The sequence below is a fragment of the Merops nubicus genome, unplaced genomic scaffold, assembly GCF_000691845.1.
Source record: "Merops nubicus isolate BGI_N331 unplaced genomic scaffold, ASM69184v1 scaffold13127, whole genome shotgun sequence".
NCBI lineage: Eukaryota > Metazoa > Chordata > Aves > Coraciiformes > Meropidae > Merops > Merops nubicus.
In genome coordinates, this window is record NW_008618391.1 from 23,466 (window position 1) to 37,774 (window position 14,309).

Below are 14,309 nucleotides of genomic sequence, written 5' to 3' on the forward strand. Positions count from 1 at the left end.
AGCAGGCAAGGCAGCCATGCTCTTTGCAGCCAGAAATCCAGTACAAGGGTCCATGAAATTAACAGAAGACTTTGTTAGGTTGAAGACTTATTGAACCAGGTGATAAAACAGAAAAGGGTTGGGGGTGAGGGGGAAAAAAACACAAAACCCAACAAACACCACAAAATAAAACTCAAATGCCACATCTAAGAGGCGGAGCAAATTGTTTGAGTCTAAAATTGGTCTCCTGGTTAGGAAAAATCTTCAGCCATATACTTTCATGAAAAGGACAGATCATGAGGTCCAGCTATACATCCTCTAATGGCACTTGTGTCTCAAGGTCTGCATGAAGGGAAAACCCTGCAAATCGGGTTCTAAACACTTTACTTTGGCACCTCTAGTAAATGTACACTCTACAGAAACCATTTCTGGTGCTGCACATACTTGAAAAACAAGATTATCCCCATCCTCTGAGTATTTGAGGAAGACAGACAGAATATCCAACTCAAAAGTCTGAGACAATTTTGTCAAGTGACAAGACAGCACGGTCCAGTTACCAGACAGCATGGCCAGGACTTTGTAACTACACTTCCAGCTACAGAAGGCAGCCTGAAGAGCATGAAGGCAATGGAGGTATTTATTTGTTTTAAAATGCAAGGTGCAAGGAGTTGGTGGAAACAGGAGTTGCCTCCTATACAGCCAGGTGTAAATCCAAGAAGCACATCTCCAGACAAACCCCATTTAAAGTTAACAGCAAGAAATAATCGTCATGTTCTGCAAGGATTTTTCTGAGGCATTTCCTCTACAATCTGTTATGTGTGGTAATCGGCGTCTGTATGTGAATTTGCAAAGGGGTACTAAAAAAGTTAAAAAAACGGGCAGTAATGCAAAGCAGCTCTGCTAGTATCTTCCTACTACATTCAGGTAGAAGAAGAGGCAAAGGGAAGAAAACACATCGTTGATATATTGAAGTAGCACGTGCCCACGCTGCTGCAGAGATCACTGGGCACGGATTGCTGGGTCCCAGCACTCCCACACAGCAACACCAGAAACAGTTCTGGGCACTATTCCTTCCCTCTTTGCAAGTTTAAATCACACTGACAACTGGGAAAAGCCCACCAACGTCTATTTTAGACTGGAGGCAGGAAGTGATGCTGCTCACCTCTGAGCTGCAGCTCACACAGGTGGGTTCCAAAGGACAAAAATGCAGCTTCTACCCAAAGGCAGAGGGGGAAAGAACTGATACTTCTAAATTAATATGAACTCTATAAATAAAAGCGGGCTGCCACTACCAAGGAAGGAGCAGATGAAGTGTCTCTGTTCCCTAAACAGTCACGTTTACAGCACTATTACCCACCTAGCAAAGAAGCTGTCATTTTTGTTACTGGTAACTGCCAAATTTTAATATGCAAGTGAAGAGGTAAATACACAGCACTGGACGACATACTGCACCTAGGCCTGAGGAGCCATGGGATTTAATTTACCTTTATAGACGAGATTCAAGTCAGATCCACTGCAGGATGACGGATGGTGGCCTCTTACATCAAGAAAACATCAAATACTCCAGATTAGTTTACCTGTATGGAAGAACTTTTAGCATTCCAAAATAAACGGGTCCTTTTTTGTCCTCACAACTTGTCCAATCGATTGTGAATTCAAAGGAGACTGGGAATGAAACCTTGGCTCCATGTAGGAGGGCGTGCCAGTGGCAAAGGCTATGTAGGGGTACGTAATGTTCACAGGTGACTTCAGCCCCAACTTGCGTGTTGCTAATAAGAGCACAGAGCCCAAATGGGTTTGTCATACTCTGATAGATATGAAGTCTAGACTGAAGACGGACATGCTCAAAAATCACACCACGCATCTTTACAAAAGCTGTCGTGTTCTGTCCTGCAAAGAACTGCCGACTTCTTGCCCTACATGCCAGCGCTGACAAGACTATTTAAATCAGCAATGAAAGGCTAAGTTTCAGATTAAGGGTAAGACAGGTCTAGTTTCAAGACAAGAAATGTCAAATCAAGTTTGTAAAATATTTAATAGAGCAGTTTCCCAGCAGACTCCTGACCAGAATCATAACCAGACTTCTAAAAAGTATCTATGTTTTTAGATCTGAAAATTTGTCTTTATTTTTTTTTTTTTTACAAAATGGATTTCAGGAAGTTTAAAAGGCAATTATCATAGAGGTCTTGGGCGCAGAAATCAGGCGTAGTCATTCAAAGCATTCAAGTAGGAATATGGTAATATAAATATTTGAAAAGCATCTTTTATCATAAATGTTCAAAACAAAATGTATAACTCATTCCAAACTAAAAATTGAGCTTTATAGCACATATTTCCCTGAACAGAAAAAATAAGTAACTTTTGAAATACTTCTAAAGGCCTGAAAGCTTTTTCCTTGGTTAGTTACATTAGAAGACTTGCCTTTGATTAAATTCCTTCCTTTCCAAGTACGGAAAGTATTACATCAGTCCACCGTTAAAACAGACAATACGTTGCAAATGAATTCTGGTGTAGTACGTTCCAACAGAGCCTAGAGCAGAAAGGTGCTGAGGTGGCCTGGAGCTTAGTAGTCATCCCCTCTGCTGACCACCTCCTTGCAGGTCGGGCGCAGCAGGATGGTGTGCTCAAACTGCGCCGTGTAGGAGCCTTTGATGTCACACAGGGGAGGGTAGGGATCCACGATGCCCAGGTCGCAGAGGTTCTTCAGTGCCATTAGGTATTTGCTCTCCCCCAGGCGATCCAGCCATCTGCGGCAGAAGGCAAGCGTACCGAAGTTTTCATTGATAACGTTGAGCAAGTGTTTTGCTCTTGGAAGCCTGAGGAGAAAAGAAGACGATGTTGGAGAAGGAAGAGCTATCACCAGCAAGCGCTCACTGCGGAAATGGACTCGAGTTCTCCATTAAGAAAAGGGTTAGACATATGTCAGGGTGTTTTAAGATTGCCTGGTCTTGGGATGTCCTTCTACATCTATCAGGGGTTCTGTTCACAAAAAGAAAGTGCATTCCCTCCTGCAAAAAGATACCTTTCTAAACAAATCCAAACGCTGCCAAGCACCCTGCCCATCCACTTCAAATAGAGGCAGCTAAGACTCTGAACATTCCTATGTCTAACTACACTAGCAAAACCAAACGTGACAGGAATCATTCTCTTAAATAATAAAATGATCCAGTTTAGAAAGAAAACCAGAGTTCTTCCTGATCCAAAGTGGTTAATGATCTGAACTAATATTGGCATAAACTTGGTGATTTAAAACACTGAAGTATCACTTCTGAAGTCAAATACTTGGTCAGCTTTTTATTCATACTTCATACAGTACATAAAGATAAAAACAAAGAGATTTATAGATCTGCTAAGAAATGAACTTATTTCCAAACATAACCAGTTTCTTTCCAACCCTTAGGCCAATTCTCCCCTCCCCCCCCCTTTTTCATATTACTAGATTGTTCTCTAGAAACAAAACAGAACTGGAAAGGCACATCTGCCTGCTGTTTCTAACCATAGTAGACTTCACTTCAGAAAATACGTTGCATTCCTAGAAGTGCCAAAATGCAATCCCAGTGGAAACGGAAAATTAATAATCTATTTCACTTTATAGCAATATGCTCCAAAAAGGACTTAAAAGCCACAAAATAGCCACACAAGTGAAACAAATTACATGAAGAGCTTGATATATTCTTGGAGCAGCACTAAGACAAAGATTGTAGCACGTAACCATAACACACATGTTGATTTAAAAAAAAGCAACAAACAAACAACTCTATAAACAATATAGACTAATATACAATTTTCATATAATTATTAAAAATTACTAATGATAGGAAGACTTAAAAATAATTTCTGAAAACATAATATATTTTCTCAATTTCCAGATTCCATATTCAATTCTTTATCAAATTCATTACTGTTCCAGGATTACAAGAGCAGATTTCAGAACATGAACATTGCTAACACCACCCATTGAGTCCTCTGACAGCTTTATTAATTAGCGAAGAACCTGCACTGTATAGAACTTGAACCTGACGAAGGTGGCAGCTCTAGCAAAATGTACCAACCAAAAATAACAAAATCCAACCTTATTGGCACATGCCCAACATCAAAGTTCTTCATATAATGCGAACACTCCATATCATCATGCACGACACCTTTTCCTGTGCTGCCGAAGGTTTCTATAGCATACACTTCACCTTCCTAAGGAAAAACACAGGGAACATGTTGCAATACAAAATTAAGTGACATTGGGCCATTCTGATTCAACATCCTCAGTGTAACTATTTCTGAATACCAGTAATTAAATGTGAATAGATTCAATCAACAAATCCACACAGAGAAAAATTCCAACACGGAGATTTCATACAGTGAAGTTACAGACATCTCCAAATCATCAGCTATTTATGTTAGTACCATTTTATTTGTTTCAAGCAGCAAATATCAGCATGTTTCTAGTCACAACTTCTCAGTCATTGCAGGTAAAACGTTGTCAAAGCATACATCTAATGTAGCTAAGAAACTACATTCTGCTGCAAAACATTTGCTAACTGGAAGCAATTCTGCTCTGTTATTCAGACAGAGGTCCTAGGAAATTTATAGTTTAGACATAGCAAACAGATGTGGATTACAGAGACTTACTGCACTGAAGAACTTTCTGCCCAATTTCTGCAAGAATTTTCTGGTAACAGCTGCTAGTATAAACCCTTAACCTGCTCATTTCCACTCCACAAGATGAATTTCTTCAAGAAATGAAGTTGATATATATCTGCAAGGGCATTATCAAAATTCTAGCCAAGAACATACTGAAATGCCATTATGTAAACTCATTTCTGCCAAATGCATTCACATACCTGTAATGGCAGGACTATAAAAGGGACTAAACAAGATGGGCCATCAAACATGGGTGCACAGTGGGAGCTGGGTTTTTTAGTTTAAGTTAAGTTTAGTTTTTTTTAGTTTTTAAGTTACTTTCGAAGTTGCAACCCAAAAGTGAGAAGATGTATCAAAAGTGCTTCAAATTCAAGACAAACTCTTAAAGATGGCCCTGAATAGTCAACTGATTTTATTAAAAAACAAACAAACAAACAAAAAACCACCCCAAAACCACACAACCCCAAAGTCTAACAAACTAAAACATAAAACCACAACATCCTCCCTCAGTGGCACTTTAAACCCACTTTTTCAGAATAAGGATTGCCAGAGGCTGTATTTCAGAGGCTGTCCTCCTCTCCGTCACACGAAACTCACTGACTGCAGCTTGGTACTATAATTAGCACATACAGTAAGAGCTTGGCCATAATCCACATTCTTCATTGGCAAAACTCATGGTCTTTAATGATGTCAGATTGTGTCCTAAGTAACCTACAGAAGCTGAAGAAATTACAAAATGTCTTCTCCCCAGTGTCTGGATATTTAATTAAAACAACCTTGAAGCTCTGAAATCTTTAAGTAAGATTTGCTTAAAGAACACTTAAGCTTTATATTAGTAATATCCTGGTGATGCATGATACACAAGACCTAACCCTTCACTCAGCTAAAACAAGAAGGGGACACACAAGCTTTTTAGACCTTCCTTTTCCAGTACTCTTTAATCCCCTTGCACACTCCTATAGATAAGATACAGTTAAAGCTTTGTCTCTTTGTTACGTCGTTAACAAGGTGATCAACAATTATGATACAAGCTTTGGATGATGAGAATGAGCTTACCTCAAAAACCAATCCTGTCCAGACCACACTGGTCTCTACTCAGCCTTTACAAGTCTTACTTACTCTGACAGGCTTACTAGTGATCATTGCTGATCAGTGATCAGGCTTAGAATTAAACTGAAAGCTTCTTACCTCATTACTAATCTTTTAAACAAATAAGCCCTCTTACCTTGTTAGAACACAAGCTTATATCCAAATAGTGGCTAGATCTCAGGTTACATATTTTAATACTGCCTTTCTGGTTGGTACTTTGCCAGATCATGTACAGCAATTTCTCTTCCCCTCCTCCAAAATACCGTTCAAATATCTTTCATCTGGACTCTCACATTAACTAGAAATATACTTAATTATTTTGTATCTGCAAAGAAAAACTGTACTGGAAGCTTTACAAGAAAGATAGCAGATTTAACTGTACTTGCAAAAAGTCATCCAAAGCTACAACGCTGCTGTTCTCAAGAAATACTCGAGCAAGAGAAGATTGTTATTTTGACTTTTTAATTACAGAGTGAAGAAGCAAGGAAAGTTTGGACTTGCCAGTCATTCACACACCTCTCTGGAGAACTGGTACCTCAAGTTCACCCCAAAATCTGAATTCCTGTCCCATTTCCCTGCTCTTAAGTGCAATATTCTAACACTGCCTTTAAATAATGCATACAGATTGAGAAATAGATATGCAGGACTGTGCATAAGCATCACTAAACATGTTCTTTAGATTTCAAGGGGGGTTTCTGTTTGGTGGTTTGTGTTTGCCTTTTTTTTTTTTTTTAAAGTAGCAGGGTTCTAAGTCTTCAATTTCAGCTAGTGTTAGATACCAGAACACTCCAGGGCTAGATGGAGAAGCCACTGAGATGAAACAAGAGCAATCGCTCCTTTACAGGAACACTACCAAGCACAGCAAAGTTTTTCCTCTGGTGCTGTTATCCACCAGTATCACAGATGCTACACATTAGGACTGCACAAGAAATACTCTTGCAGTGACAGCTGGGTAAACTTAACAGAAAGATTTAAGAACTCCCATTTACCTCCATTCTTGTGGCTTCTCCTCCTTTCACAATGGGCACCGTTTTTCCAGCATGTATCCTATATGGCCCAATCGAGTGTCCATTCAAATTGCGAATTGGTTTCACTTTTGAAGAAAACATTAATATTACAGGCAATTTCCTAACATGTTAAAACCCTTGAAAGCAATTTGGTTTGTTACCCATACTGAAAGTACAACAGGGACGCATCACAACACAGAGGAAATACAAAAAAAAAAACAATACAAAACTGTATGTGTGGATACACACCTCGTACAGATTCCAGCCAAGACCCAAGTTACTTTTGTATGCTGTATCAAAACTTTATCATCATTAGAGATCAGCAACTCCAACAGTAACAGAAGTTTATTAATAAAGCCAAACAATAGGTGTCAAATAATTTGTGAATTTTGAAGCCGTTGTTTAGCCTCCACCTCATCTGTTAAAGGTACAATACTTGGACGGGTAAGCCAAGAACATTCCTCCAGAGGAATGGCAAGCCATCCAGAAACATGAGTTTATGAAAGTCACTCATACAAGACTTCTGGTACAGAGGTCTTTTCAATGTTATACAGAAAAAAAAAAAATTAAAATTAAAAAAAATCACTCTTTGCACAAATATATATACTCTAAGAGTATATCCTTACATAAAGGCGAGAACTTGCCTTGGTATGTTTTGCCATCAATTTCAACCTCGTAAGACTCCATAACTTCTTGTATGGCCTCCCCAACATCACAGAGACGTACATCTATTCCAGCACACTGAAAATAAAGGGCAAATATAAATGGGAAATAATTGCAAAGTTTACTGTAAAAGGCTTGGTAAGTGACTTAGAAAACGATCATACCTTTATTCCAGTATTTGTGGCATCCTTTACAGCTTGCAATAGTCTGTCGTATTTTGGATTGAACGTGACTGTAAAAGCACAGTCAATAATACGACCTGAAATGAGCAGAAGTTAATTAGCTTCACAGTCTTTGCACTGAAGAACGTTCTCAAAGTTTTAATTAATAAATGAAAACTAACCACTAATATGTGTCCCAAAATCTATTTTGCAAATATCGTTGTACTGCAGGACTGTTGGATCTCCAGCGTTGGGAGTGTAGTGGGCAGCACAATTATTCAGAGAGCACCCAGTAGGAAATGCAAGACCTGCATTTAAACCATCCTCCTTTATCAGCTTACGTGAGCAGTCCTCTAGTTTTTCACTAAAAGGCAGGAAAAAAAGAACACAACAGTTGTAATAGAAATCAATGCAAGAACAAAATCTCAGAAAAATATTCAAGCAAATGTTTTCATCTGGAATCTTAAACTACTTGTATGCTAACTAGGAGACCCTAGACTGGAAAAAATAAGTACAACAATCTTCAGTTCTTTTGTGTTGTTTCTTCTACTCTTTCTTGGGTAAAATTGAATACTTTGCTAGTGTTTTTACTCTGTATTTAAAATATCCATCCTTTAACAAACTACATTTAATTCATTCTTCCTGAGTAGCACAGGTTATACAACTGAAGTTTAGGCAAATTGAATGCATTATTTACAATAACTGGGATTTAAAAGAACAAACAAAAAGAGGCAATAGTATAGTCCTCCGATTTATTTTTTTAAAAAAGTAGTACAATTTTATTTATTTTTTTTTAAATTTAAGTCATAATTGTGAGAAAATAAAACCTTATGAGACTAGGAGATTTTCTTGGGTTTTGTTTACTCTCAGGCTCTTAGCTGCTGGAAAGCCAGATACATGTCCACCAACAGTGCCACCTCTAAGTGGCAGTGGACAATGTGAACTGCACCTCCCACTACTGCACCATACTCTGATTTTATTTTAAGAAAGCTATTCACTCAGAGAAATCTGAAAGAAGGAGAGAGCTTATTTTAATAGGAAGTCCCCATAGCCTGAGGTACTTTTGGAAGAAAAGTCATGTTTTAGAAAATTATTGCTTGTAACAGTCAAAGTGTGTTGTAACTCAGTATGACAGATCTGTTTCAGCCAGACGAGTGATCATTACAGCAGCTCGCTCTTCCACCTTCCCTGTGGAACATTGTTTCTGTCCATTATCCTTGCAGATCAGCTCTGATTACCCTCCTTACTGTCCTGCTCTCATCAGCAGTCCTCAGTCATATCATGCTGAAACCACCTGATTTTGGAAGCTAAACTGTCCTGGATCAGTGCACTACTTGAGACAGCAGGCATGCACTCTAGATAAACTGATCAGCCCAGACTGATTATTCCTTTAAACTTTACCATAATCAAACTCATGTTTTTCTTAATCCATTTGCTGTGTTATTTCTTATCAACTAAGAATAACACAAAGAAACATGGTGTTTCTCCTGATACATCAGTCAGAGAAGATTAAATATAGACAAAATCTCCCTGCCCTGGATGAGTACACAGAGCCACACCATTTTTATGCCTCTGCCCACTCCTGGCCACACACTGCACCTACACTGCTCATCCAGGCAGCACTGCACTGACAATTCTGGCAAAAGGCACAGTGTTTACTACCACTTCTGCTGCTTCTCTCAGCACTGCTGCACAGCTTACGTGCAAGATTAGCCAAGGCACGAGACACTAAAATCAAGTACGTGCCCAAAATAAGTGAACGTAACTAAAACCTCCGTTTTAAATCCATTATGATCCCAGGCCCTGTAAAGCTGCACAAGCTAAGAAATATGTTGTAAAAGAAAACTTAAAGGAAATAATTTGGGATACTGCTAGTGTACTTCAGACAGAAATCCCCCAACACTCATGATGCAGTGAATTAAGCACAAAAAACTGAGACAAAATCCCTCCTCATCTGGAGAATGAAGAAGGATCTACAGCAGAGGTCTTTGAGAAGATCTGTGTCCTCACCAGATTTCTATCATTGTCATTCCAGGTTTTATCCAGCTCATAACATATTTCCTCACTTGTCTGTGTGCCTCTGCAGCTTCCCGAAAATCATTCCAGATTTCCTCACTGGCTTGGTCTAGTGCTTTCTTTTCTTCACTAGTTATTCTCCAAGCAGCAGTTCGCCTTCAAAATAAAGAAAGTGTGCAATGAAAAGTTACTATAATCACAGTAGTCATTACAACTTGTGTCTAAAGACTGCAAAGTGTTTATTAACCAGCCAGGTCTACATTCCCCCGTGCAACAAAAAAGATCCTGATTTATAAAATTTTCAGAATAAAGGAAGCCTGTAAGGAAAAATAAATAAATAAAATCTATCAGCACCACGGACTTACACTTGTGAAAGGCAATAACACTGCAGGGAAAAAAACCAGTCACGCATACATAGAAATTAGACTGTGGACCACATTACTGCCTTTACATTTTCAAAAGCCTTACTTCCCAACCCTCCCAAAAGCCCAGAGAAGCCGTGTGCTTGAAGGACATGCAATTTTCAAAAAGACAGAATTGGCCTATAAAATTCCTATCAATGCCTACAATTCTACCTTGAGTTTACCAGGCAAATCACTGCAACACACTCTGCTCAGGCAAACAATTGTTGGTTTTTTTTTCCTGCACAATGTTACTCATTCAGACAGTACTCTTCCTATATGGAGAAGAATCTCAGCACTGTAGTGGAGCTACTTGGCCCAGAAACTGTTACTGACACAAAGACAATAAGCACCTTCTAAATTTAAGAGCTTGCAGTTCCAGGATTACTTTTGCTCACCCTCAGCATATTCAGGTAATGTCACCCAGCACAGCGCATAGTAACTATGACTTTGCCAGGAGTTACTTTCAAAATTTGCTGGACGGTGATTTAGAATCATAGAATCACTAAGGTTGGAAAAGACCTGCAAGATCATCAAGTCCAACCATCAACCCGACAATACCATGTGCACTAAACCATGAAACCTGAAGTACCACACCTACACATTTTTTGAACACCTCAAGGGATGGTGACTCCATCCCCTCCCTGGGCAGCCTGTTCCAATGCCTCACCACTCTTTTCAGTAAACATCTTCTTCCTGATACCCAATCTAAACTTCCCCTGGCACAACTTAAGCCCATTTCCTCTTGTCCTACCCATTTGTTCCAGAAGAATATCACTCAATTTGGCTCTTTGACAGGTTCACAGAACCAATACAAAAACAGTTTTCAATACAAGACTAAATATAAGATTAGTTTTGAGTATTTTTATTATGTGAGAAATTACACAACTAAGGCTCCAAGAAAGCAAACAAAAAAATTAAGCACCCCAGCAACTGTCAGAATTTAACTAGGACTACTCTGACAACAAAGACATAGCCTTCAAAATGGTGAAGCTGGAATCCTCTAATGGTGCAAAAAACCCCTAGTGATAACTTAAAGAACTCAGCAGATGCTATGCAGGACAAATACTGCCAAAGACAATACGTAGCTGCACATCCTGTTACGTAGGTCATAAAAGAAAAGGGATGATGGACAAGATGGAACAAAAATGCTGAACTATGCCAAAGTTTCCAAATTTAGAAATTAACTTTTATCTTTATGTAAGTGAGCTGTTTCTACACAAACAACTGAATGGGACTACTTTTGGGAATACAAAGGTGTAGCTACTTACCTGTTTCATAGACTTGTAACTTGGCTCCACTCTAAGTTTTCTTTGCAGCCAAAAAATAGGTATGAGTGAGCCATGAGACTATGCCCTGAAATTTTACTGCATTTTGAACTGAGTATTTATACAGCGTTAACACTCTTGCACCCCTAAAGCATAGCTGAAAAGATGAAGAAGGATAACAGCCTATTCTATAAAATTTTTCTCTGATGACCAGAGGATCCTAATATTTTAAGACCTGTATGCTTGTTTCCCTTGAACTTACTGCTCCTTTCCAGACAAAGTAACAACAGTGCAAAGGATAAATCCCATGATTACTTTTCTGAGCAGTTTTCCTGCTCCAGTAACAAGCATCACACATACTACTTTTAGCAGTCAACATTGGTCAATTCCATCAAAAAAACCTGAACAACCAAGCACAACAACTTCAACACTTGAGCCCCTTTACTGCTCTTGGAAACTGGACTATTGCCAATATGGGCATGGCAGAAGATGATGGAAAATGTGTACTGCAGAAAAACAGGGGAGAAGAGGGAGCTGAGGATCCTTTCAGATTGTTCTGGTTCACAGCAGGGAGCACCCTCTGGTAGCAAGAGCTGCTGACAACCTGGGCAGCTGCACTGCCATCGCTCACAGACTTAAGAGCAAACTCCAGCAAACTGGCAGGAAGCCATCCTCACTTTACCTGCTGTATTTCAGCTCCACACAAGACAACCCAGAGACAAAATAACCTCTACATTAAAAAATACTTTTTCTAACCCAAAGCATTTCATTGCCAAAGCTGCACCATTGCCACCTGGGAGCTCAGGAAATGGGGTGACAAGAAATCTTGCTCAGGCCTAAACACTTCAGGACATGAAAAATCAATGGATCAGATAAAGGTCTCACAGCAAACATCAAGTCCTTGGACAGGTACATGAGCTAACAAGCTTTTCAGAGGACAGTTTCCTAACGTGCTGCCACCACACGTCAGCTTAAGGAGTTCACCTCTTGCTCCAAGCCATTTGTTCCCATCTTTTCACTGCGGTTCACAGCGCCCAGTTTTCACTAGTACAAACTTTTATAGGACTGTGCTTTAAAACTATATTGCAGTGATCAAAGATAAGAATTCAAGAAAATACTTCCCCCAGATTATCTGAACACAGATAACAGCACAGGGGCAGGAACACGCAGGCAGAGACAAAAATTCCTTAATCCCACATTAACAAAAACATCATATCATGAAATATTATATACTTATAGCTTTTCCACCCTCCCTGTCACATCATTTCAAAGTCAGGCTCTTCAACAAAACCCACGAGCCTTCAAACAACACTAAATACTTGAGATATATAAAAATATCAAAGTTGTTAATATGTTGTCTATTTATTTATTATCTATTTTTGCCCTTGAAAATTGAATGACACCCACTCCTAGTTCAAATTCCTGCACAAAATACACAATTCTAGGCTGATGAGAGGTAACTTAAGAAAGCACGTGACATCAAGAGTTAAGAATAGAAGTGCAACTCTTAAAAAAAAAAAACAGACAAAACCCTACTGACCTCAGTATGAGTAAGAGAAGTGGCACAAAAATGCTTCACTAATATATAAAATGAAACTACTATTCAGAATAGAAAATATCTTGGCATTCATGTCAGCTACTAATTTAAGTAACTGCTTATGTTAGGAAGTGCTGATGTACCATTGTAAGGTTTAAATTATGAACAAAATTAAGTATATATTTGCTTAGGAAAATTATATAAAGAAACTGTTTCAGATTCCGCAGAAGAGTATCTTGCTCTTCCATAGAATAACACTCCTGGTACAGAAAAGATGCCCCACTTAAATCCTGTTAGAAAAGCTGGTTTAGTTGGGTTCTTGTTTGGTTGTGTTTGGGTTTTGTTTGTTTGTTTGTTTGTTTGGGTTTTTTTCCCTTTTCCCTTTTAAAATGAGTAGCATGGAACCCAAAGTAAAACATTTCATCTTCAATAGCTGGATACATAACAGAGGTGTCAAAACAGTGCATCATTTGTTAATAAATCATGAACATGCTTAAGAGGTTTATCATCTGAATTCCTGGATTGCTTAAATCATGTCCTTCCAAATGTAGCACATGCATGTACACAAACACTTAACTCCTGAGCGTGAAAGAATCATTCCTGCAGCAGCCTGTTGGGACCACCCTGTGAAAGTCCTTCATTAATATGTTAATATTGTATATACAAAAAAGGCAGGCATTTATAAATAAATCTAAGCATGCCTTATGATCAAACTGAAGTCATTGAAAGAAGAAAAGGTCTCTTCAAAACCAAATTTTAATCTCACAAAAATGAAACTACACTATCTGTGAATATCTAAGTCAAATTTATACAATGCACTAGACTCAACTATGTTACTTACTCTGTGAGAAACTGGCATTGACTTTAAACAACCAATAAATATTTCAAAAAGTTACTTGATCCTGAAAAAAAAAAAGTAATGGAAAACAAAACAATACTTCTAGAAATATAAGCATTTATCTACTCCCCTCACCACTTAGGTGTAAACTATTTTGTCAAGAGTTTAATTTCAAAATTTCCTGGGAAGTTTTCAGTAATACTTAATCTTTTCATTCAGATTCTCATGCAATTCAAGCTAATTCCACAATACGCCCTTCCACCCCCATGTAAAACATGCCCTTCCACAACACTTCATGTAGGGGGAAAGAAAAAAAAAAAAAAAAAAAAATCAGGAAAATGAGTCAAGCTTGTATATCCTAGTTCCTGACAAAAAGCATAAGGAAACAGCAGTACCCTATAAAATCATCAGGATGCAGTAAACCGCCAGAAGATGTTGCTTGTTTAGTAAAATTGCACATTATTCCCACATCTCTGTGAATTCTAAAAAATGGTTTAGGTTCTAATAACTATATATTTCTACAAAGCAAAGTGCAGAGTATACCACTTAGGCTTTTAAATAAACTCTCTTACGCTGAGACCGACATGTTACTGTTATATATTTATTGGTAGAGACAAGAAGTTGACATCTAGATGTCCCTGAAACTGCTGCATAACTGTGTCTCATCTCCCTAAACTGTAAACCTTCACTCAGTTCCAATTCAGACACTCTT

At 38.5% G+C, this 14,309-nt stretch overlaps 1 protein-coding gene across 1 annotated transcript in view; it reads right to left on the bottom strand.

Annotated features, from left to right (window-relative positions):
• Positions 1-1,995: 1,995 nt before the first annotated feature.
• The window catches only part of METAP2 (methionyl aminopeptidase 2), a gene marked incomplete at its 5' end in the record, with an annotated part of 16,637 nt that continues 4,323 nt past the window's right edge, over positions 1,996-14,309 (bottom strand). Inside the window, 7 exons of the mRNA XM_008943441.1 lie at positions 1,996-2,795; positions 4,052-4,167; positions 6,696-6,799; positions 7,358-7,454; positions 7,541-7,635; positions 7,720-7,901; positions 9,548-9,709. Of these exons, the coding sequence (XP_008941689.1) occupies positions 2,543-2,795; positions 4,052-4,167; positions 6,696-6,799; positions 7,358-7,454; positions 7,541-7,635; positions 7,720-7,901; positions 9,548-9,709 (1,009 nt within the window). The remainder of the gene's footprint in view (positions 2,796-4,051; positions 4,168-6,695; positions 6,800-7,357; positions 7,455-7,540; positions 7,636-7,719; positions 7,902-9,547; positions 9,710-14,309) is intronic.